The following is a 25,282-nucleotide window of genomic DNA, read 5'->3' on the forward strand; positions in this document are numbered from 1 at the left end:
CTCTCCCTTTGGATCCTTTCCCTGCTTCTGGAGGGGCGGGAGCAAGGAGCCCCCAAGTGGGCGGGGCCAACCTCCTCCGAACCTTGACAGGTGTGCGCCTCGGCCAATGAGCGGCCGAGAAGCAGCGAATTTGGGCCTGCCTTCCCTGGCTAGCCAATGGGAGCGTCGGGCGAGGCTTTAAGAGCGCGGCGTGGGAAGGCCGGCAGCCTGAGAGTGGCTTGGAGGGAGAGCGGGGCGGGAGTCTGTGCTCGGCCCTTTCTCCCCGCGGGGGCTCCGGATGGCGTGACTCCGGGATGGAGAAGTCCAAGAACTTCCGCATCGACGCCCTCCTGGCCGTGGACCCCCCCAAGACGGTGGCCCCGGCGGCCCAGACCTCTCCGCTGGCCTTGGTGACCTCCCTGGGGGGGCCCAGCCCGGGATCCAGCCCCGGGGGGTCGCGCCCCGCCAGCCCCTCGCCGCCGCCCCCGAGGGCGCTGCACTGCGGGCTGGTGCCCAAGCCGGGCTTCCTGGGCCCCGGCCTGCCCCCGCCGCCCCCGCAGGCCGCGCTCTACGGCCCGCCGCCCATGTACGCCTACCCGGCTGCGGCAGCGGCGGCGCTGGCCTCGCAGCACCCGGGCCTCTCCTACGCCTACGGGCCCCCCGCCCACGCCCACGCCCTCCCCGCCGCCGGCGCCCCCGAGCCCCTCAAGCTCGGCCCCGCAGGCACCTTCCAGCTCGACCAGTGGCTCCGCGCCTCCACCGCCGGCATGATCCTCCCCAAGATGCCCGACTTCAGCTGTGAGTCCGCGACCCCCGCCTTCCCCCTTGAGATGCCCTCCTTCCCCCTTCCTTCCTTCCTTCCTTCGCTCTTTCCTTCCCGGCCTCCCTTCGTTTCCTAGGTAAAGGTAAAGGTTCTCCCCAGTCCGACTCTGGGGGTTGGTGCTCATCTGCATTTCTAAGCCGAAGAGCCGGCGTTGTCCATAGACACCTCCAAGGTCATGTGGCCGGCATGACCTTCTCGTTTCCTACCTTCTCCCCTTTGGCTGCCAGATTCCTAGCTGGAGATACCCCCCCCCCCCAACATACCAGCCCCCTCCTCAAGCAGCTCCACTGGCTTCCCATTGAGTTCCCGGCTCAAGTCAAGGTGCAGATGATTGCCTATAAAGCCCTAGCCCAGTGGTTCTCAACCTGTGGCTCCCCAGATGTTTTGGCCTTCAACTCCCAGGAATCCCAGCCAGTTTACCAGCTAGGTTGCTGTATGGCCATGTTCTAGAAGTATTCTCTCCTGACGTTTCGCCCACATCTATGGCAGGCATCCTCAGAGGTTGTGAGGCATGGAGAAACTAGGCAAGGAAGGTTAATATATATCTGTGGAGAGTCCAGGGTGTGAGAAGAGTTTACCAGCTGTTAGGATTTCTGGGAGTTGAAGGCCAAAACATCTGGGGGCCCACAGGTTGAGGACCACTGCCCTATCTTCGAGACCAAGATGGCATATCTTTCTATGCACCCCCTCTCTGAAATACCTTCCCAAAAGAGATTAGATTAACCCCCACCCTCCATTCCTTCCGATCCATTTTAGAAATATGGCTTTTGAGGTTGACACTTTGGTAGTTATGAATGGATGGCCGCTAGTTGTTCTTAGATGTTCTGTGTTTTTAAATTGTGCCATTTTCATTTTATGTTTTATGTCTCGATTGTGGTTGTTATTACAATTTTAATTAATAATTTCTATATGATATTTTTATATGCATGTATCGTCTTATATTGTGCTTTTCTGAGCCGCCCGAGCCCCTTTGGGGAGATGGTGGCGGGCTATAAATAAAGTTTAGTATTAGTATTATTATTACTGTATTATTTCCTTCCTCCCTTCTTTCTCTTCCTTTCCTCCTTCCTCTCTTTCCCTCCCTTCCTTTCTTCCCTTCCCATTCCCTCTCTGCCTTATTTTCCACTCTTCTTTCCTTCCAGCTTTCCTCCCTTCCTCTTTCTTTCCCTCCCTTCTCTTTTTATTTCCTGCCCTTCCTTCCCCTTCCTTTCTTTCTTCTTTGCTCCCTCCTTTTCTTTTTCTTTTCCCTTTCCTACCTTTCGTATCTCTTTCCTTCTCTTTCCCTCCCTTTTCCTACCTTCTTTCCTTCCCTCTCATTTCTCTTTCCCTCCCTCCCTCCCTTCCTTCCTTCCTTCCTTCCTTCCTTCCTTCCTTCCTTCCTTCCTTCCTTCCCTTTCCCTTACTCCCTTATTTTCCATCTTTCTTTCCTTCCTTCCCCTTCATTTCTTCTTTCTTTGCTACTTCCTTTCCTTTTTCTTTCCCTCTTCCACTCTTCCTTTTCTTTTTTCTCTTTCCCTCCCTTTCTTTCCTTTATTCCCTTCTTTTCCATCCTTCATTCCTCCCCTCTTTCTTTCTCTCCTTCCTTTCCTTTTCCTCTCCCTCCTTATCTCTCTCCTCCCTCCCGCTCTTCTTCTCTTTCTCCTTTTCCCCTTCTCTCCTTCCTTTTCTCTCTCCTCCTTCCCTCTTTCCTGCCTCCATCCCTTCCTTTTGGGGTCTTGGGAAAAGGGAGAGAGAGTGGGGCTAAGCTCTGGGGAAGTTTCTGGGTTGTTCAGTTCACCGAGAGCTGCATGATACCACTGTGTCAAATATTTTTTTCAATGGACCACCTGGTGCTGATGGGATGTTTTATTTCAGGGTTTGCTTAATTTTATTGGGGAAATACTTGTTAATAGAAACAAATACCTTCCTGACAATGTTGACCCCCCCCCCCCCAAAAAAAAAAGGAAAACCAGGAGCTCTGTTTCTATGGATGCATATATGTGTGGCCCCTTCCACACAGCTGAATAAAATCCCATATTTTCCGCTTTGAACTGGAATATCAAACAGTGTAGACTCAGATAACCCAGGGCCCTTCCACACAGACCAATAACCCAGAATATAAGGCACAAAATTCTGCAGTATCTGCTTTGAACTGGATTATGTCAGTCCACACTGCCATATATTCCAGTTCAAAGCAGACAATTTGGGATTTAATTAAACTGGTTGGAAGGGGCCCCTGTTCAAAGCAGATACCGTGGGATTTTCTGCCTTGATATTCTGGATTATATGATTGTGTGGAAAGGCCCTGGGTGTAAATCTGCGACAAGAGATGGCAAACCTTTCCTAGACAAGCAGGTCTGTGGCCAAATCCCAATTCCAACCGAATTCGGGTTCATCTTCACTGTAGAATGAATGCAGTGTGACTCCACTTTAAATTGCCTATGGCTTCATGCTCTGGAATCCTGAGAGTTTTGGTTTAGCGAGGCATCCGCACGCTTTGGCAGAGAAGGCAACAGACCGAACTCCCAGGATTCCAGAGCAACGAACCAGGGTAATTAAAGCGGGGTCAACCTGCATTCATTCCACTGTGTAGCTGCAGCTCCAGTCCTATTTATTCAGTAAGACTAAGCGGGATGCATACACAGATTTGGCACATACAGTAGAGTCTCACTTATCCAACGTTCTGGATTATCCAACGCATTTTTGTAGTCAATGTTTTCAATGCATTGTGATATTTTGGTGCTAAATTCGTAAATACAGTAATTACTACATAGCAATAATGTGCAATGAACTACGTTTTCTGTCAAATTTGTTGTATAACATGTTTTGGCGCTTAATTTGTAAAATCATAACCTATTTTGATGTTTAATAGGTTTTTTCTTAATCTCTCCTTTTGCCGGCCCGTTTATGTTGGATAAGTGAGACTCTACTGTATATACATATACGTATGTATATGTGAAAGCTAATAGATAATTACGTTTTTCTATAGTGATAGGCACACATATCTATCAGCATACACACACACACACATACACATATATATATGAAAGCTGATAGCTAAGCGAAAGAATACATATATATACAGTATATTATATATAGCTCTTTATCACTGTGTGTATATATAATACACAGTGTATTACATTTATCTATACAATCTCATATATCACATTTAAATGTGATCTGTGTGATATATTTGATTATATAGATAAATATAATACACTGTGTATATATACATTATGTATATATATATATATATATATATTATATAAATGTGATATATGTGATTATATAGACAAATCTCATATATATATATATATACACTATATATAGAGAATTTCTATATATATAAACACACACACACACACACACACATATATATGATTTTATATCTGTATTACACGCAGATTCCTTTGTGTAGACAGAAAGAGAGATTCCCGTAGACTCAGCAAACACGGATTTACCGGCATCCCATCGATTCAATGGATTTACCCGGGACAAAAATTAGATTGAGCCCATATGTCTATCCCCATTTATATCTAAAGCGAGAGGCGTGTTTCGTGGGTGTTTACACGGCAGGAACAAAAGCCGTGGGTTTCCTTTTGTCGCAGCCAAAGGGCCTCTCAAGATGCTAGATATCTCTTCTTTTCCCATTTGCTCCTTTCCTTCTGTTTCGACACCACGGGGCTGCTTCCAATGGTGAAATTCGGATTATTGTTATTATTTAGGGTGTTATTTTAACATCCTAAGTGTGGAAAAACTGCGATTCTATCATTCTAGTTGGCCTTTTATTCTTCAGACTTGAGAAATCCACTTAAAATTCAGATAACCAGAGTCTGGTGGGGAATAATAAAATCCGAATGGAGCGTGAACTTCACTCTTCCCCTTTATAAGGGTCCCAAAGTCTTTATTTCAGCCGTATAATGTAATGGGGAAATGTTTTGAGGAATAGAGGCTACTTTTATTTTAGGTGTTGTAAAAGGAGTCATAAATCCGTGCCAAACTATTGCCTAGAGATTCCTAGGACCCTTCCATACAGCCTTATAAACAGAAAAATCCCACGATATCTGCTTTGAACTGAGTTATCTTAATCCACACTGCCATGCATTCCAGTTCAAAGCAGATGAATGTCAGTTTAGGACAAGGAGGAGGGAAAAATCAAACGTGAAGGACGTTTAAAAAAAAAATCACACGCCACGTTTCCTAAAGGCACCAGATCTTGGAAGCTAAGCGGGGTCAGTCCTGGCTCGTACTTGGAAGGGAGACCACCATCTAATACAAGGTGCTGTGAGCTATATGGCAATGGCAAAATCTTCTCTTGAGTATCCCTTGTTTAAACAATTGACGGGGCCGCCTTAAGTCGACAGCCTACTTTAAGTCATCTATGACTATATACTCTTAATTTTTAAAATCAAACTATGCATGTATGTATGTTTGTACTCAAAGGCTCCTATATGGCTTGGTGGATCTGGACCAAACCTGGCACATAGACTCTTTTATTACCCAACATAAAATACTGGTGAAGTATTTACTAAGAAGAAATATTCCTTTCAAGGCTAGGGCTCCAAAAACGAATCCCCGGGTATGCATTTTGCAATAGGACCATTCATAAATGAATACATTTTTTAAAGGTCTGAACCATTTTTATTTTTTTTTATTTTGTCCTTTTATCGCACTCCCACCCTCCCCTCCTTGTACATGCAATTTATACAACAAACTACAGAAGGTACATTTGAAATATCAATCTCAATCTTAATTTTTCCACTCCACATCTTAGTACATTCCCTAAATAGTTCTTAACTGGTTCCCACATCGAGTATTTCTAATACATAGCATGTATATACGATTCCCCCCTCTCTATATTTATGGCTTATATACAGGACATACAGAATGTGTACATTGTGCAAAAGAAACATTACTTTCTAGCAGAGATACCTTTTTATTTTTTGTACAATATAATACACACATTGTACGCGTAAAAGTGTATCATATATATATATGTATATATGTATGATATGACCCTTAGTTTCTTCCCCAATCATATATATATGTATATATGTGTGTGTGTGTATATACAGTATATATGACAAAAATCTTTACTCAGTGCCAAATATAGACTTGCAGTGAGACATGTCGCTGTATCTATGGTGAATATATTGTGCCTCCTATAATCATCATTATTATTTGCTAGCAATGTATCCCACTGTATTCCTAGTGGCATTATCTTTTCGAAGGTCATTTGGCATTGAGCAGGGATATCATCATCATCTGTCAGATATATCTTCACTGCGTTCCTGGTGACATATATTACCGCAGTTTCTAGCTATATCAGGCACTGAGTAGGATTATTATTATTATTATTATTATTATTATTATTATTATTATTATTATTTGCCAGCAATCTATCCCATATCTTATCGAAGGTCATTTGGCACTGAGCAGGAATATTATCATGTGATATATCTTCACTACGTTCCTAATGAAATATTACCACAGTTTCTAGCTATATTGGGCACTGAGTAGGATTATTATTATTATTATTATTATTATTATTATTATTATTATTATTATTATTTGCTAGCAATATGTTCACTGCATTCCCAATGGCTTATCTTATCGCATTTCCCAGATATATTACGCACGGAGTAGGGATGTTATTATTATCTTTATTATTTGGCACTGCAATATGTTCACTGCAACCACAGCGGCATATATTATACCAGGTCCTAAGTATTTTTTTAATGCTGAACAGGAATATTATTATTATCGTTATCAACTTTACCATTACTTTGATTATTTGCCAGCCATAAGTTCATGCAGACCCAGCGGTATATCTTACTGCAAATCCTAGATACCTTTGGCATTGAACAGGAATATATTATTATTTGATACACAACAAGAATAGTACACAGCAAACAAGATCACTTTGCTGGCTTTTGTGTTTGATCACACGTGGGACATTTCCCAAGTGTCTAGGACTATGTGATGTATCTGCAGATAATGCGTGCATATTATTATTATTATTATTATTATTATTATTATTATTATTATTATTATCATAATTAGCCTAGAATAATTTCAGGACATTCCCAGTGTCATATTTTACTGCAGGTCCTAGGTATATTTGGCACTGAACAGGAACATTATTATAATCAATTATTATTATTATTATTATTATTATTATTATTATTATTATTAATTCTTTTCCAGTAATATGTTAACTGCAGTATCAGCTGCATATCTTACTGCAGGTCCTAGATATATTTGGCACTGAACATGAACATTATTATCTATTAATAATAATAATAATTATTATTATTCATGAGTATTTGCCGGTAATAAGTTCACTGCAATATCAGCTGCATATCTTATTGCGGGTCCTAGGTATATTTGACATTTAATAGGAACATTATTATTATCTATTATTATTCTTCATTATTATTTTCCAGTAATATGTTCACTGCAATATCAGCTACATATCTTACTGCAGTTCCTAGGTATATTTGGCACTGAACAGAAACATTATTATCTATTATTATTATTATTAATGAGTATTTGCCGGTAATATGTTCACTGTAATATCAGCTACATATCTTACTGCAGGTCCTAGGTATATTTGTTGTTGTTGTTGTTATTATTATTAGTGATTATTTTCCAGTAATATGTTCACTGCAATATCAGCTGCATGTCTTACTGCAGGTCCTAGGTATAATAGACACTGAACAGGAACATTATTATCTATTATTATTATTATTAATGATTATTTTCCGGTAGTATGTTCATTGCAATATCAACTGCACATCTTACCGCAGGTCCTAGGCATATCTGACACTGAGTTGGGATATCAACATCATTTGCTAGTCATATGTTAACTGCAGTCCCTTGGAGCATAGCTTCCTCCACTTCCTAGGTAATAAGTACAGATATTGTTATTATTATCTCCCTTGATGGGAAGTTCTTACTGGCCGAATGGCTGCTTTGGAGCCTTAGTTTCTTCCCCAATCGGCGCAGATGAAAGGTTGGCTTCCCTTTAGCCCAGATTCGGAGGAACAAAGCGGATCTTGTTCCTCTCTTGACAAGGCAATGGGACCCTCCCGGCAGGAATAAACAGCAATTAGGGGCTTGGTCAGGGGTCCCTTGGTCGGGAAATCTCGTCGCAGTGCGAAAACCACCCCTGAACTGGACTCTCCGCGCGTGGAAGGGCTGGAGGGGGACAAAACCCGCAGAAAAGGGTCCTCCTCCTCCTCCTCCTCCTCCAAGGGCTTTTTGTTGTCCTTGTTAACTGCCTTCTATTTGGACTTATCCCTGCCCTCCTTATCTGCTAAACCTTGTAGTATTTTGAGCAAGAATGCAATGGCAGCCCCTTTCTTGGGGATTTGTAACATACGCCGGGTGGGTCAAAACGTTTTACCTCCTGTGTCATACAAAACATTATGAATGAATGAATATACAACAACAGAAGTCGCTACAGATCATAGCCTGAACTGTCCTCTATGCAAACACTCAACATAGTCACCATCAATGTGTACATATTTGGACCATATGTTTAACCCAGGCATCTAAACCCATTTTGGAAAAATTCAAGGGTCTTGCTTTCTGTGACCCCACGATTTTAAACATTCTTCAAGCGGGTTTCTGTGAGTCCTTCGGGATGCATGGCCATGTTCCAGAAGATTTCTCTCTGTGGCAGACACCCTCAGAGGTGTGAGGATGTCTGCCACAGTTGTGAGCGAAACTTCAGGAGAGAAAGCTTCTGGAACATGGCCATACAGCCCGAAAGACTCACAGCAACCCAGTGATACCGGCCATGAAAGCCTTCGACAATATATTCTTCAAGCGATTATGGATTTCCTTAGGTGCACAAACTTATTTTGCCAGAAATTCAATGGCAGTTCTTTCTTTAAGCTTCAGCTTCATGGTTCTAATCAGTCAATTTGAAAAAGAAAAGGCTATATCAGTAGAGTAAGGTTTCCTCTATCATATCATGCATAGAAAATGCAGTAGCTGTGAAAGAAATAGAAGTTAGAGCGGTGGAGGCATTACTTTTTGACCTACCCTGATATGTGGAAGAAAAGGGGATACCAAGGATGCTGGAACCTCAGGACTGTGTATATACATAAAAATACACACATATCGATATCGATATATATCTATATCCATATATCTATAGGTTTAAGGTAAAGGTTTTTCCCTGACATTAAGTCCAGCCGTGTTCGACTCTGGCGTTTGGTGCTTATCTCCATTTCTAAGCCGAAGAGCCGGCGTTGTCTGCAGTCACCTCCAAGGTTATGTGGCCATTGGCATGACTGCATGGAGCGCCACCGGGGTCTCATCTCTATCTCTCTCTCTATCTGTCTATCTATCTATATCTATATAGAGAGAGGAGGTGGGGAGGTATGTATATGTACTGTATTTCACATTTACCATCTTGGAAATCTTAACTTTACTCAATTTTAAGATCTTCCTTAGGCCCCTTCCACACTACCCTATATCCCAAGATCTCATCCCAGATTTAAACTGGATTATTTGAGTCCCCACTGCCATATAACCTGGGATAAACAGATAATCTGGGATCAGATCCTGGGATATAGGGACAGTGTGGTAGGGGCTTTAGATTCCATTGGCAGAAAACAGACAGAGACTTGGAGGGCAACTACACTATAGAATTAATGCGGTTTGGCACCACTTGAACTGTTCTGGTTCAATGCTATGGAATCCTAAGGGTTATCGTTTGGTGAGGGAGTACCAGAAAAAGTCCTTGTCAAACCCATGCTTCCATAGCATTGAGACTTGACAGTAAAAGTGGTGTCAAACTGCATGAGTTATACAGTGTAGAGATGCAAGAGATGCACCTCTGAATTTCTCTCAACTCTGTATACAAAGGTACTATATAAAGGAGTACCTTTATATAGCTACTATATAAAGGAGGCTCAGAAATGTTTCTTTTCCCTCTATACATACAAAGAAAAGGCTTCGTATCTTGTATCCAGGGAGTCTAGTTCAGAATGCATTCAGAATGAACTGGGAACATTTCAGAAAAAGGCTCAACTGACCCGACATTCATTCCTCGAGGGAATGAGCCTCGGATGTCTTCCTTTTTTACAATTTTCTCGTGTGTTCTGTTACAAAATTTAGCGGTTTAAAAAAAATTCTTTGAAGGAATTTTTAAAAAGCAGTTTCAAATGAAACGGACCCCAATGAAGCACGGTTTGACCAGGCAGAAATATTGTCAGGACGATGGTCGGTCAATTTAGAGATGGAAATTTGGAAGTGTTTTCTCTCCAATGGTTAGTGAATCCATAAGCCTGGTTGATTCTTGCCTGAGGAAATTCTTTGTTGGGAGGTGTTAGCTGGCTCTGATTGTTTATTGTTTGGAATTCCCCTGGCAGCCAGGCTTTGAAGCTGCAAGGCCATTCAATGCTAATCAAAGTGGTCAAATGCAACATCCACACTGGCCTCAAACAGACAAGAGTTCTTTCTCTCACCCTGGACATTATTCCACAGATATATAAACCCCACTTGCCTAGTTTCCAACAGACCTCACAACCTCTGAGGATGCATGCCATAGATGTGGGTGAAACGTCAGGAGAGAATGCTTGTGAAAGATGGCCTTGCAGCCTGGAAAACTCTCAGCAACCTAGTAATTCTGGCCATGAAAGCCTTCAACAACACATTAAAATAAAGATGACTTGTCATCACTGGATGGAGTCTCTCTATACAGCAACAGATAACATATATACCCTGGGATATCAGAAAATTAGGCCTAATTGCCTCTCTGATTTTGGAAGTCAATCAGATTCAGCCTTTGCTTGTATTTGGATGGTAGATCACTGATGAATAACTGGTGCTCTAGGCTGTTTTTCAGAAGAAGGAATTGACATCTGAGTATTTCTTCCCAGAGAAAACTATGAAAACCATAGAGTTACAAAACGTTAGGCCACACATACATACCAGCAGAATCCTGTATGGCAGTAAATCCAATATATCATGGAAGGCTGATTGAAAGGATGTTGTCATCCTAGCCTTGCCCTTGCCTCAGCACAGGACAAGCAAGAGAGGGAAAGGAAGGCATATTCCTGCAGTTGCCCATACCTTTTTTGAAGCCTCTATTTAGACACCCTGGAATGTATGGACCCTGGAACAATTTCCTTAGAAATTAAGTCATAGCCTCTGAACATATGCAAAAGTCTTTCCCACATTATAGTGTAAACAGAAAGAGATGTAGCCAAGAGGTTTTCCAGCAAGACTGGTGGCTTATGATAATCATAAGAAGGTTCCTGCAATGTGTTTTTTTATGTTCTCTTTCTATTATATTTACTTGCACTAAAATTATGCCTCTCAGCAGTGTTTCAGTTGGTCTTAATTGAATGTGTGTTCTTAGCATAAGATTATATCTCTAGTTATAATGTCTGAATAAAATAAAAAAATATTAAATTTCGAAGGATTTTCAGGAGGCGTTGGTGATCAAGAAATAAAATCATCATCATCATAATCATCATTATTATTAGCATAAGAAAATTATTATTTATTATTATTAGCACAACATGTTTGTGTTTTGATCTTTCTGATTTATTTCAGACTGGAAAAAAACATTTTAAAAGAAATTGCAAGTATCCATTTGGGTCTGGAAGCCAGGCTTTGAAGCTGCAAGGCCATTAAATGCTAATCAAGCCGGCCAGTTGCAACATTCAAACAGACAAGAGTTCTTAGAGTTAGAGTGGTCCAGCATTTCTTTGCTCTCAAATCAGGGTTAGCTAACACTTCCCAACAAAGAATTCCTCCATGCAGGAAGCAGCCAGGCTTTGAAGCTGCACGGCTTTTCAATGCTAATCAAGGTGGTCAATTACAACATTCACACTTGCCTCCAACAGACAAGAGCTCTTTCTCCCACCCTGGACTTTCCACAGATATATAAACCCCACTTGCCTAGTTTCCAAGGGACTTCACAACCTCTGAGGATGCCTACCATGTTTCCCCGAAAATAAGACAGTGTCTTATATTAATTTTTGCTCCCAAAGATGTGCTAGGTCTTATTTTCAGGGGATGTCTTATTTTTCTATGAAGAAGAATGCACATTTATTGTTGAACAAAAAATGAACATTTATTATATACTGTACAATAGTTGTCATCACAAACCAACATAACCAGACAAACAGTGAATCCTATCAATAATTTCTTGTTACCACCATTATTTCCATGTTCAACTGGTATGTACATTTACCAATCCTGCATTCTCTGGTGTTCTGTTTGGCAGCCGCTAGGCATGCTTCCAAACAAAAACTTTGCTAGGTCTTACTTTTTGGGGGATATTTAGCAATTCAGCAAAACTTCTACTAGGTATTATTTTTCTGGGATGTCTTATTTTCGGGGAAACAGGGTATCATAGATGTTGGCAAAACATCAGGAAGGAATGCTTCTGGAGCATGGCCATACAGCCCCGAAAACTCTCAGCAACCCAGTAATTCCAGCCATGAAAGCCTCTGACAATACATTGGAAAGCTTTGAAGCTGCAAGGCCATTAAAGCAGTGTCACATAATTGCCTTCCCCTCTCCAACCTGCTTTGCTTGAAGACCACTTGGTTTGTTTCCTCTTCCCCTTTCCTTGGATTTCTCCTTTCTCTCCTAGTCATCCTTGCTCTTTCTTTTTTCCAGTAAGCAAAGATCTATTTGCAAGCACCGAGGTCTCTTCCTTCTTCTCCCATCTCATGCCATCTCCTTTTGTCTCTCCTTCTTTTGTAGCCCAAGCGCAGTCCAACCTCCTGGGCAAATGCAGGAGACCCCGCACGGCCTTCACCAGCCAGCAGCTGCTGGAATTGGAGCATCAGTTCAAGCTGAACAAATATTTGTCCCGACCCAAGCGCTTTGAGGTGGCCACCTCCCTCATGCTCACCGAGACCCAGGTGAGGACTCTGCTTGCTTTGGAAGGAGAAGAACATAGCTAGGTTCCCCAAAAGAGACCGTGACATTCCTGTCAACCAGGAAGCAGCCATAACAAGTTGGTGTTCTACTGAATTATCAAGTGTGAAAGCATTAATTTTCTGAGCTATGTATTTCTCTGAAAATTTAACATAATGTCTACATCCACAAATTATGTGATGCACACACTTCTGTCTTTATGAGGAGTCCATGTCCAGAAATACATGATGTTTGGGATCTAATTCAGTGTCTATATCCCAAGCATAGGCAAACTTTGGTCTTCCCTCCAGGTGTTTTGGACTTCAACTCCCACAACTCCTAACAGCCTCAGGCCCTTTCCTTTTCCCTCTCAGCCGCTTAAGCGGCTGAGAGGGAAAAGGAAGGGGCCTGAGGCTGTTAGGAGTTGTGGGAGTTGAAGTCCAAAATACCCGGAGGAAAGACCAAAGTTTGTCCATGCCTAATATATATATCCACAGTCTATGGATTTGGGGGCTATATTTTACAAAAGGAAATGCTTTCCAAATAGGAAGCATAAAAAAGACACCTGACAAATGTTTTGGTCTCTAAAGCAGAGGTCATCTGCTTTCTAAATCTCACATAACTATACATACTCATACATAAAGTATGCAAGATAGCAGACAAAAATCTTCATTTAGGCCCATTTTCAGTCTTGCATCTTTACTGTGAATCATAACATGGCCCCATGCATTTTACTTCGTTACTTAAGAAACACACAAAAATATCAATGACAACAGAAGCAGCCAAAAATTCAGGGGCAGAAGAGGGAGTGAACTGTGGGTTTTCTTTTCCATGTCAGGAGCTGAGAAACTGCAAGTCGCTTCTGGTGTGAGATAATTGGCCATCTGCAAGGATGATGCCCAGGGGACGCCCGGATGTTTTATCATCCTGTGAGAGGCTTCTCTCATGTCCCCGCATGAGAAGCTAGAGCTGACAGATGGGAGCTCACCTCGCTCCCCAGATTCGAACCATTGACCTTTCGGTCAGCAGTCCTGCTGGCACAAGGATTTAACCCATTGTGGGGTGCTACTTCAGCTTCAGGCCTCCTAGCCAAGGAGGGGCCTGGAGAAAATGTGCCAATAAAACTATTGATAATCTGACCTTGGGTGAGTTTAGAGGCAAGTTTTGTAAGGGCAGACTGTAGACAGGGTAGGCCCAAGGTAATTTTCAAGTGTAGGCGAACAGAATTTGCCCCCCCCCCCAAACCAATCACTGAAAAATAAAAGCGTTGGATAAGCAGAAATGTTGGATAATAAGGAGGGATTAAGGAAAAACTTAAATAAAGAACAACACTCTGAAAACAGGGGAAATCCAGACAGGAAACAATCAGGGCTAGCTAACACCTCCCAACCAAGGATGCCCCCAGGGAGGGAGCAGCCAGGCTTTGAATCTGCAAGACCATTAAATGCTAATCAAGCTGGCCAATTGTAGACCAGGAAAACTTAATCCCTCCAGGGATGTACTTCAACTCCCACAATTCCTACTGGCTGTTAGGAATTGAGGAAGTTGAAGTCCAAAACACCTGGAGGGCTGAAATTTGCCCATGCCTGCTGTAGACTTTCGGCTGCACTTTGGAAACCTACTTTTAAAGACTACAACTCCCAGAATTCCCCAGCTAGTGATCACATCCAAGCATTGCTTCTCAGTAAGCATAGGATACCAGGCTCAGTCTCTGCTCCAGTAAGCCTTGGACGCTGACTAACTTTGGGTTTGGCGTCAATGTTGTTTAGGCCAGGGCTTTCCATGATGCCAGAGACACATCTATCTCCTGCTTTTCTCTCCTCAGGTGAAGATCTGGTTCCAGAACCGGCGCATGAAGTGGAAGCGGAGCAAGAAGGCCAAGGAGCAGGCAGCCCAGGAAGCAGAAAAGCAGAAGGGAGGAAGTGCTGGCGAAGACAAAGGGGGAGAGGAGGTGCAACAGTCCAACGCGACCCCTGAGAAAAGCAATGGGGGGCGGTGCATGCGAGAGCTCAGGGACAGTGACCCAGAGGAAGAGGAGGACGAGGAGGACGAGGAAGAAGAGGATGAAGAGGAAGAGCGGCCTGGACACTGCTGCCCTTACGGCTCTCCTGACTGTTCTGATGGGGAGGAGGCAGCCAGGCAGCCCCACGGCAGGCATGGGGTAGCCCACCCACCACTGCCCCCGGCCCCAGCACCCTGAATGCTCAGCTCCCACGGAGACAGGAGTTCCTGCCTTGCTTTGGTTTACAAGAAGAACCTAATTCTCATTCTCCTGAGACATCTTCCACTTCAAAGATTATCATCTGCTGTCCAAGTATCTCCTGCGCCTAGCTTGCTGTTCCATCAGAACTCAACCCAGAGCTGCCAGATTTTGCCACCTTGTCTTAGAAAGCCACGATTCCACATTGGCAGTCTCCGCTTTCCTTGCCCCATTCCTGCCCCCATCTCAGACTATCACAGGAGACTTCAGTTGTCACATGGGAATCACAAAGCAATGCTTTCTGAAGAACATTTTGGTGGAAGTACATGACCAGCAAAGTCAAAAAGGCTTGGAAATCGAAGTACTTCACCAGCTTGTGACTGCTGGACTCCACATTTTCAAGGTTCCTGGCGTTTCTTCTTTCAATATCCTTTTCAAAAATATGAAAACGGTATTGCCTTGAGATGGATGCTGTGAAGTCACAAGATGCTTTCAGGCACCAAAGGGGAAAAGCCGGCTTCTGGAGCAACATCTCCAAAGCCACAACTAACAAACTAAATATAATATAAGATATTGGTAACATCAAACCAGAATAATCTCTGACCCACTCACCTTGCTTTTTTTTTTTAACTAAGTATCCTTAGTAAGTCTGCTTTGTCTTTGTTCTTGTGCCGGCAGGACTGCTGACTGACAGGTCAGCAGTTCAAATCTGGGGAGAATGGGTGAGCTCCCGCTATCAGCTCCAGCTTCCCATGTGGGGACATGAGAGAAGCCTCCTACAAGGATGGTAAAACATCAAACATCCGGGTGTCCCCTGGGCAACGTCCTTTCAGACAGCCAATTCTCTCACACCAGAAGTGACTTGCAGTTTCTCAAGTCTCTCCTGACATGAAAAAAAAATCCTTTGTCTGGGACTTTTGCTTTCGGATGGCTCAGTGTACACCAACGTTGTTACATGCACAAAAATATTTAAAATATTGTGCATAAAATTGCCTTCAGGCTATGTGTATAAGGTGTATATGAAACATAAATGAATTTTGTGTTTGGACTTGGGCTCTATATATGAATGTATATGCAAAATATACAGGTATTGCAAAATTGGAAGAAGTCTGAAACCAATATCACTTTTCAGATGAGTGATTTTCAGTCTGTAACCCCTTACTTTTCTGTGTCAGTAAAAGTGAAGAGTGTTGCCTTAGAAGACCCTCCACAAAACAGTGTCAAAAGACTGAACCGCAGTGTCAGAAGGCAACACTAGATACTTGACATTCATTTTCTTCAATAGCACTGAAAGTTTTTGCATTCATCCCATAACAGACAATCTGCGAAAACCTTACACCACAAAGGTTGGAACTGCTGGGAATCTCGGGAGGACTGTATTGCTTATTTTTGTACATTGTATTTATAAAGAGAGCGAGAGAAAGAGAAATACCTCTGCTTATGCATGCTAAGTTATTAACCGGCTTCTCCTAATGTTCCAATGGTATGTAAAATAAACAGTTTTATACATAGCTCTGAATATGTTTATTGAAGTTAAGAAGCTGTACAGGTTTTGTGCTGGGAATATAACAAAGGGGAAAGTTCCTATTCCTTGGAGGGTTCAGAGGAGGGAACTTCTGGAATATAATTTCTCATGTGGCACAAAAAAGTAACCTTTTCCACAATAAAATACATGCTAGAGACTCATTGCACCCTATCACTTCTGATAGAACTTGAAGAAATCAGGGGGGAAAAAATCAGAGGAAAGGCAAAGCCCATTTGGGAAACATGTGTGGGAAGGAATCCCTCAACTTAGCCCTGTTTCTAGTCTAGGTACTCATTGAGGACTGGAAACTTGATGACACAAGAGACTTGTGCAATTCAGGGATGAAACCCAACAGAGTGAAACACTAATTTTTATGGAGGTCAGGCCAAAATAGAGTTTAGAATACAGCTTTCTTAGGAGGAAGGCTCCTGCCTATATATCTGATAAGTTTCAGGCAAGAATTTAACAGGTAAAGCCTTCTAATAACTACTTAGGGGTGGGCTTTAGTACAGCAGGTTAAAGCACCAGCTGTGGTACATCTTGTCAATCAAAGGTTGACAGTTTGAAGCCCGGGTCATGGTGAGCTCCTGGCCTTTAGCCCTGCTTCTGCCTACCTAGTGGTTCGAAAGCAAAACGTGAGTAGATAAATAGGTACTGCTTTGAAGAGCGGGGAGGTATTTTAAGGCATCCATCAGGAAATGCCAGAAAAATGCCAGCCATTCAATTAAGGAAGAAAGTTGACGAACAAAGTTCTTCAGCAGAGAGCTAGAGCAACAGCACACTTCCCCCCCCCCTCCAGCCAGAACAAGCCTCCAAGATGCCGAAGATGGGAAAAGCCTATATATACCTCTATGTACAATTGTCTGTCTTGTGAGTGTATAAACGGCATTGAATGTTTGCTGCATATGTATGTTCTGTGATCCGCCCCAAGTCCTCTTTGGGATGAGAAGGGTGGAATATAAATACTGTAAATAAAATACTTTTCTTCTTTTTTTCCTGTGTAGATCAACACTTTAGAATTTGATTGACACTGTTGAGTATTAGAAACAAGGTACCTCTAACAAAAATATAGTACTATTTGTATGAGAGCATTTTTATTTGAATGGCAAGCATTGAATCCTAGGGTAACAGAGAGATTCACCAGCTAAGATGCAGATTATGTTATAAGAGTTTTGTTTTTTCTTTTAGTCTATGTTGATTGACAGTGTAAAGTGGAGAATATTACACTGAGACTGAGCATGGGAAAATCAAGTCTTGGCTTCAGCTAAAGCTGTGGTTCTCAACCTTCCTAATGCTGCGACCCCTTAATACAGTTCCTCATGTTGTCGTGACCCCCAACCATAAAATTATTTTCATTGCTAATTAATAACTGTAATTTTGCTACTATTATTAATCGTAATGTAAATATCTAATATGCAGGATGTACTGTATTTTCATTCATTGGACCAAATTTAGCACAAGTACCCGACACGCCCAAATTTGAATACTGGTGGGGTTGGGGAGGATTTATTTTGTCATTTGGAAGTTGTAGTTGCTGGGATTTATAGTTTACCTACAATCAAAGAGCATGTCCAGAACAATTGATGGGAATCCGACCCATTGGTTCTTGGACAAAGTCTATGATTGAAATGCTTAGTGGACAGTGAAAACACTGGCACCTGTGGGTTGTAAAGGAAGCTCAGTGCTTTCGTGCCTCATTAGCTCCATCAAACATAATTTCCTTGCTTTCCTCCCTTCGTTTGCCTCCTTCCTTCTTTATCTTGGCTCTAAAACGAGTCCAAGATAGACCAGTCATGTGCAGCCAAGCAAGAGAGAAATGTAATCTGCTACTACCTTCATGTTTCTTCTGCAGAGAACAATAGAGAGTGAGCATAGGGAAACTAAGCTGGGCTGGGCATGGTTAGCACTTGGATGGGGGACCACCAATGAATAGCATTGGCTATACTTCAGAGGAAGCAACTAGCCAAATCATCTATGAAATACATGAGGGCATCAAAGGTTTATAAGAGACTTGAAGACACATACAAACACATGCTGAACTTTGCTTAAAGTATCTGACAGGATGATGGCTTTTTTTTTGAAGAGACCATTATCTCACCTGAAAGTTTGTTCTTCCATTGAACACTGTATCTCAAATCCCTAATGTGTAAAATTATTGGTTTAGCTCACAGGAGTAAATGGAAAGACAGAGAAATACTCTCAGCATGCCAACAATTCTCCAATGCAAAAGGCTTTACCTAACAATTAACAGACAGTGGGTTGTTGTGAGTTTTCTGAGCTGTATGCCCATGTTCCAGAAGCATTCTTTTCTGACGTTTCACCCACATCTATGGCAGGCATCCGCAGAGGCTGTGAGTTCTGTGATTCGGGTGTGCTTTAAATGCGATTTCCTGCTTCTTGGCAGGGGGTTGGACTGGATGGCCCATGAGGTCTCTTCCAACTCTACAATTCTATGATTCTGTTGGGAACTAGGCAAGTGGGTTTTATATATCTGTGGAATAATGTCCAGGGTTGGAGAAAAAACTCTTGTCTATTTGAGGCAAGTGTGAATGTTGCAACTGGCAACCTTAATTAGCACTGAATGGCCTTTCAGTTTCAAAGCCTGGCTGCTTCCTGCCTGGAAGAATCCTTTGTTGGGAGAACAAGTCCTATGAGGAGCGGCTCAAAGAGCTGGGCATGTTTAGCCTTCAGAAAGGAAAGCTGAGAGGAGACATGATAGCCATGTATCAATATGTGAGGGAAAGTCATGGGGAGGAGGGAGCAAGTTTGTTTTTTGCTGCCCTGGAGACTAGGACACGGAACAATGGCTTCAAACTACAGAAAAGGAGATTCCACCTGAACATTAGGAAGAACTTCCTCACTGTGAGAGCTGTTCAGCAGTGGAACTCTCTGCCCTGGACTGTGGTGGAGGCTCCTTCTTTGGAGACTTTTAAGCAGAGGCTGGATGGCCATCTGTCGGGGGTGCTATGAATGCAATTTTCCTGCTTCTTGGCAGGGGGTTGGACTGGATGGCCCATGAGGTCTCTTCCAACTCTATGATTCTATAATTCTAGGTGTTAGCTGGCCCTGATTATTTCATTAACCAGACAGTCTGTTCTTGAAACCCAACTAATTGGGGATAGAGATGTACTTTGCATCTCTGTCTCATGCTGAAAACAGATCCTGGAGCTGAGCTTGGTGATTGGATTGCAGGATAATGCTGTGCTCCTCCACATCTCCAAATCTCCTTTTGAATGTCCTTCCCTGGAGAAAAACTGCACTGCCCTTGCTCAGAGGAAGCAATTGAGCCATTATATTAGTGGGCAAGTGGGAGAAATTAAAGGCGAGTCCTTTGAAAGGCAGCTTGGAGGAAATGAGATTGCGGGGCTCTTACACAGGTTCACTTGCTGGGGCCTTCGGGATATAAAGTATCCCCATTAAAGCAAGCGGAAAAGCACGCTGTGTTTGGAGGCAGCGCTGGCTGTTATTCGAAGCAGCGCCTTGGCACATTTCTTATGCAGAAGAGTTCGGAAAACTTATTGTTCAGAGAATTCCCCAGTCAAAAAGGCTAGGAGAAGCAAGTTCCACTCAGTTCAATGGGTCTTACAGTCAAATAAGTGTGCGTAGGTAGACACATATAAATGGGAATAAAAATTTCTCTTAATTCTTTGCTTCAATAGGGAGGCTTATTCTGTGTCATGCTATTGAGCCCAGGAATGGGGAAAGTGTTGCTGCAGATAGGGCTCAAAGTAATAGAAACCCACTTGGTGACTTTGGGATAGTCATACTCTCTCAGCCTCAGAGGGCAAAGGAAAGCAAAGATAAACCCACTTTGAATGACTTTTGCCAAGAAAGCCCCATGACAGCTTCATCTTAGGGCCACTATAAGTCGGCACACAACAAGGAGGCATTAGAGCAGTGGTTCTCAACCTATGGGTCCACAGTGTTTTGGCCTACAATTCCCAGAAATCCCAGCCAGTTTATCAGCTGTTAGGATTTCTGGGAGTTGAAGGCCAAAACATAGATTGAGAACTATGGCATTAGAGAGATCTCTGGCTGACAATTTCAAATGCTCCTCTTTATGCTACAGATCCCAGTATTTCCCAGGAAGTTGCCATAGCAGCTAAAGAAGGTTCACAATGCAAACATTGTGTAGTGTGAAAGGGCCACAGAGCAGCTCTGACCTTTGCAGATACATCTATATATATAAAAGAGTGATGGCATCACAGCAATTCACAAAACAACAAAAGTACACGCCCCCCAACCTCAAAATTTGACAACACAACCCATCATCCACGCCTCAAGGTTGATACAACAAAAAGGAAAGAAAAATAAAGTCCTAATTAGAGGGAGAGCAATAATTTTTTTTTATCCAATTGCTGCCAGTTTAGAGGGCTAATCTCTGCCCACTTGGTTGCCTAGCAACCAAGAGACAGCCAGCTTTCAGTTAGGGGACAGGCCGATTTAGGCCTCACTTAGACTTCTTCCACAGATTATCTAATTTTCACTGGATTATATGGCAGTGTAGACTCAAGGCCCTTCCACACAGCTATATAACCCATTTATAATCTTATATTATCTGCTTTGCACTGGATTATCTTGACTCCACACTACCATATAATCCACTTCAGTGTGCATTTTATACAGCTGTGAAGAAGGAGCCTCATATAATCCAGTTCTAAGCAGATAATTTAAGATTAGAAATATACAGTAGAGTCTCACTTATCCAACGTAAACAGGCCGGCAGGATAAGTGAATATGTTGGATAATAAGAAGGGATTCAGGAAAAGCCAATTAAACATCAAATTAGGTCATCGTTATACAAATTAAGCACCAAAACATCATATTATACAACAAATTTGACAGAAAAAGTAGTTCCATGCGCAGTAATGCTATGTAGTATTTACAGTAGAGTCTCACTTATCCAACACTTGCTTATCCAACGTTCTGGATTATCCAACGCATTTTTGTAGTCAATGCTTTCAATATATCATGATATTTTGGTGCTTAAATTCGTAAATACAGTAATTACAACATAACATTACTGCCTATTGGACTACTTTTTCTGCAAGGCCATTACATCCTAATCATTTTTCCTAATTGCAGCATTCATACTTGCCTCCAACAAACAAAAAAAAAAACCAATCAGAAATATTGTATATTCACAACCTTTAGGAAATAATATCCCCTGATGGCGCAGCGTGTTAAAGCGCTGAGCTGCTGAACTTCTGGACCGAAAGGCCACAGGTTTGAATTGGGGGAGCGGAGAGAGCCCCCACTGTTAGCCCCAGCTTCTGCCAACCCAGAAGTTTGAAAACATGCAAATGTGAGTGCATCAATAGGTACTGCTCCGGCGGGAAGGTAACGCCGCTCCATGTAGTCATCCCACATGACCTTGGAGGAGTCTGCGGACAACGCCGGCTCTTCGGCTTAGAAATGGAGATGAGCACCAACCTCCAGAGTCAGACACGACTGGACTTAATGTCTGGGGAAAACCTTTACCCTTGACCTTAACTACCACCAATTCCTCAATACTTTATTTCCCATACCACCATACTTCGCCACAGCAACGCGTGGCCGGGCACAGCTAGTCTACTATAAAGTTCAGATTAAAGACCAGATCAGATCAGTTTGTGAAAGTTTTATTGGAAACCTTACGCTCAGTGAAACCCTGTGGCCCTTCAAAACAGCAGTGAAATTGATGTGGCTAATAAATGGAATGATCAATTCATTCCTGTCCACACAGCACTTTCCCCAAATCAATTATTGCAAATGAAAATATAATCATAATCTCATTGCAATCCTTGGCCCCCAGTGCCATGAATTACTCCCCATGGCAATGTGGCCTTGTTGGGACCCAGCAGGCATCCTTCTTCTTTGCAGAAAGAAATGCAGAAATGGAAGAAACAAGCCGCTCTTAATGTAGATTTGTGGGTGAAATGTCAGGAGAAAATGCTTCTGGAACATGACCATATAGCCCAGAAAACTCACAGCAACCCAGTGTTTCCAGCCATGAAAGCCTTCGACAACACATGGAAGGGGTGTGTAAGGAAGGTGAATAGGAAGGTGTCGTTGACGCTATTCATTAGTATTATTGAACCCGTTTCATCCCCTAGAAAACAAGAGTTCAAAGACCACCTGGTTGAATTCTTAAGATCCCAAGCATTGTGTTCAAGCAAGTGTTGCACAAATCATTGCCAGCTTCTTTAAAGGACTATGTTCCTGTGGCTTAAAGGGGAGTTTGAAAACATTTTTGTAAATCAAAAAACAGAGGCCACATTTTTTTCTGCCTTGGAATGGAGAAATTTTAAATGCTTGTAACTTAAGGGCCTCAGGCACAGGAGCAAAATAAATTAAAAATATTGGCAGCCATGTACTACAAGCAACAGGCGTTTATTTTATAGTGAGATTTGACCCTCTGTTTCTCCAACTTTCTTTTGAAAATGGCCCTGTGCTTCTGTGCTTTAAAAAGCAAGCTGATCTGCAGGCATTGGGTTTGGTCCAGGCTGGATCATACTCACTGAAACCAGTAACATTTATAGGATTCAAGTGAATGATTGACTTCAGCCCCATTCCTTTTTATGGGAATATTCCAGGTATGATCCAACATAGATCCAATCTATTCTATTGTTGGTGTTTTGTGCCTTCAAGTCAATCCATCACAGGGCTTTTGTGTTCATTGAGGGTTTGCTTTTGACTGTCCCTGAGCCTGAGAGAGTGTGATTTGCCCAATGCCGCACCATAATTACAGCCTAATTAGCAGGCGACAAACCTCATTTGCTGAATTCCCTGGCGTTAAAGGCACAGGAGCCAGTTGTACAAGGTTGTTGGGTCAGTTGGCAACCTCATGTGTCAGCTCCTTAGGGACTCCTGTGAAGAAGTGTCCCACAAATAGGATTTTTATTTCCAGCAAAGGCACAGTTGTTGCACGTTCAGTTGTGATTTGGGACTGTAAAGGAGAGGCTTAGCAGGCCACAGAGAGATGGAGCAAATCTCAGCTGGCTCTTTGTGCCTTTCCAATGGCCCTGATGCTTTTTAAATCCCTCCGAACGTGTCCGTGTCCGGAGAATGCGCTCAGCCTGCCAGACGACTAAGGCAAATATGGTTTCCAGCTCCCACTTTTTTATGGGCGGATTAAAGTTTATTTTCCATAATAGGGCACCTCATAAAAAGGCATCAAGCCCTCTCCCCTTAGCAGCTGGCGGCCTCATTTAACACTTTCACTTCGTAAATCACCGCCTGCTCTGGCCAGGTGTTTCCAGAGAGTGGGAAGTAAACAAACGCCCTGAAAATGCCAAACCTAAAGGAGAAAGAGGTAAAAGGAGGTGTATTTGGCTTGTGGGTGTGTGAACTATGTGGGGCAGGGAGGGAAGGAGGGGGGGGGAGGTCATCAAAGGGGCTGCACTGAGGGGAGGGCATGGGCAGATCTCCTCTGGGTAAATCTATTAAAAGGAGGCTGAAAAGGAGGTTCAAAGCCTCAAAGGGTCACAGTGGACTTTAGAATAATAGAATCCTAGAGTTGGAAGAGACCTCGTGGGCCATCCAGTCCAACCCCCGAAAGAAGCAGGAAAATTGCATTCAAAGCACCCCCGACAGATGGTCATCCAGCCTCAGTTTAAAAGCCTCCAAAGACGGAGCCTCCACCACAGTCTGGGACAGAGAGTTCCACTGCTGAACAACTCTCAAGGTGAGGTAGTTCTTCCTAATGCTCAGGTGGAATCGCCTTTCTTTCTTGTAGTTTGAAGCCATTGTTCCACGTCCTAGTCTCCAGGACAGCAGAAAACAAGCTTGCTCCCTCCTCTCTATGACTTCCCCTCACATATTTATACATGGCCATGAGAGAGAGAAACATGCCAAGAAGGCATGTCAAGACAACCCTGACCAGGACCACCTTCCACCTGGAAACAGATGTCTTCACTGTGGAAGAACATGTGGATCAAGAATAGGTCTCCACAGCCACCTACGCATCCACCACCAAGAAACTACACTTGGAAGGCCATCATTGAGATATGAAGGATCGCCTAAGTAAGTAACATGGCCATCATTATCCCTTCTCTCAGCCTTCTCTTCTGCAGGCTAAACATTCCCAGCTCTTTAAGCCACACCTTGTAAGACTTGTTCTCCAGACCCTTGATCATTTTAGTCGCCTTCCTCTGGACACATTCCAGCTTGTCAACATCTTCCTATAACTGCGGTGCCCAGAACTGGACACAGTGTGATTCTAGGTGTGACCTGGCCAAGGCAGAATAGAATAGAGGGGGAGCATGACTTCCCTGGATCTAGACACTAGACTCCTATTTATGCAGGTCAAAATCCCATTGGCTTTTTGCCGCTACATTACATTGTTGGCTCATGACTCCGAGAACTTTTTCACCCTTTATGAACAAATAATGTTTTGAAGACACCTTGGACAGCATCACAAACTATATGTCTTCATAAGCACAGAAATGACAGACAACCTTGGAGGCTCCATCTACACTATCACATAATGCAGCATTGTAGAGTCAATGCAGACTCATATAACGAAGTTTAATTGCATTGAACTGCATTATGTGAGTCTACAGTGAACATATACCTTCATTATATGGTCAGTCTAGACCAGGCATGGGCAAACTTCGGCCCTCCGGGTGTTTCGGACTTCAACTCCCACCATTCCTAACAGCCTCAGGCCCTTTCCTTTTCCCTCTCAGCCGCTTAAGCGGCTGAGGGGGAAAAGGAAGGGGCCTGAGGCTGTTAGGAATGGTGGAAGTTGTAGTCCAAAACACCTGGAGGGCCGAAGTTTGCCCATGCTTGTTATAGGGTGTCTGTAAGTTGGAGTCAACACAGTAGCAACATTCCTGATACAAAGACTTTCGAATGAGTTCCTATATTTCCACTCATGAAACCACTTTCTCCAGAATTGTCC

At 42.9% G+C, this 25,282-nt stretch overlaps 1 protein-coding gene across 1 annotated transcript; it reads left to right on the top strand.

Annotated features, from left to right (window-relative positions):
• The first annotated feature begins 223 nt into the window (after positions 1-223).
• mnx1 (motor neuron and pancreas homeobox 1) lies at positions 224-17,390 on the top strand. The gene is made up of 3 exons (XM_062957047.1): positions 224-777; positions 12,518-12,678; positions 14,499-17,390. Exons 1-3 carry the CDS (start codon positions 294-296, stop codon positions 14,871-14,873), a joined length of 1,020 nt encoding a protein of 339 aa, XP_062813117.1. The 5' UTR covers positions 224-293; the 3' UTR covers positions 14,874-17,390.
• The last annotated feature ends 7,892 nt before the right edge of the window (positions 17,391-25,282 follow it).

Source organism: Anolis carolinensis, chromosome 6, assembly GCF_035594765.1.
Source record: "Anolis carolinensis isolate JA03-04 chromosome 6, rAnoCar3.1.pri, whole genome shotgun sequence".
NCBI classification, from domain to species: domain Eukaryota; kingdom Metazoa; phylum Chordata; class Lepidosauria; order Squamata; family Dactyloidae; genus Anolis; species Anolis carolinensis.

What these genes read in the sequence shown, in the direction of transcription:
- mnx1 (XM_062957047.1), top strand. Translation starts at nt 294, where the DNA reads ATGGAGAAGTCCAAGAACTTCCGCATCGACGCCCTCCTGGCCGTGGAC. An exon ending in CAAGATGCCCGACTTCAGCT is followed by an intron (nt 778 to 12,517) that starts GTGAGTCCGCGA and finishes CTTCTTTTGTAG; the next exon opens with CCCAAGCGCAGTCCAACCTC. An exon ending in TCATGCTCACCGAGACCCAG is followed by an intron (nt 12,679 to 14,498) that starts GTGAGGACTCTG and finishes TTCTCTCCTCAG; the next exon opens with GTGAAGATCTGGTTCCAGAA.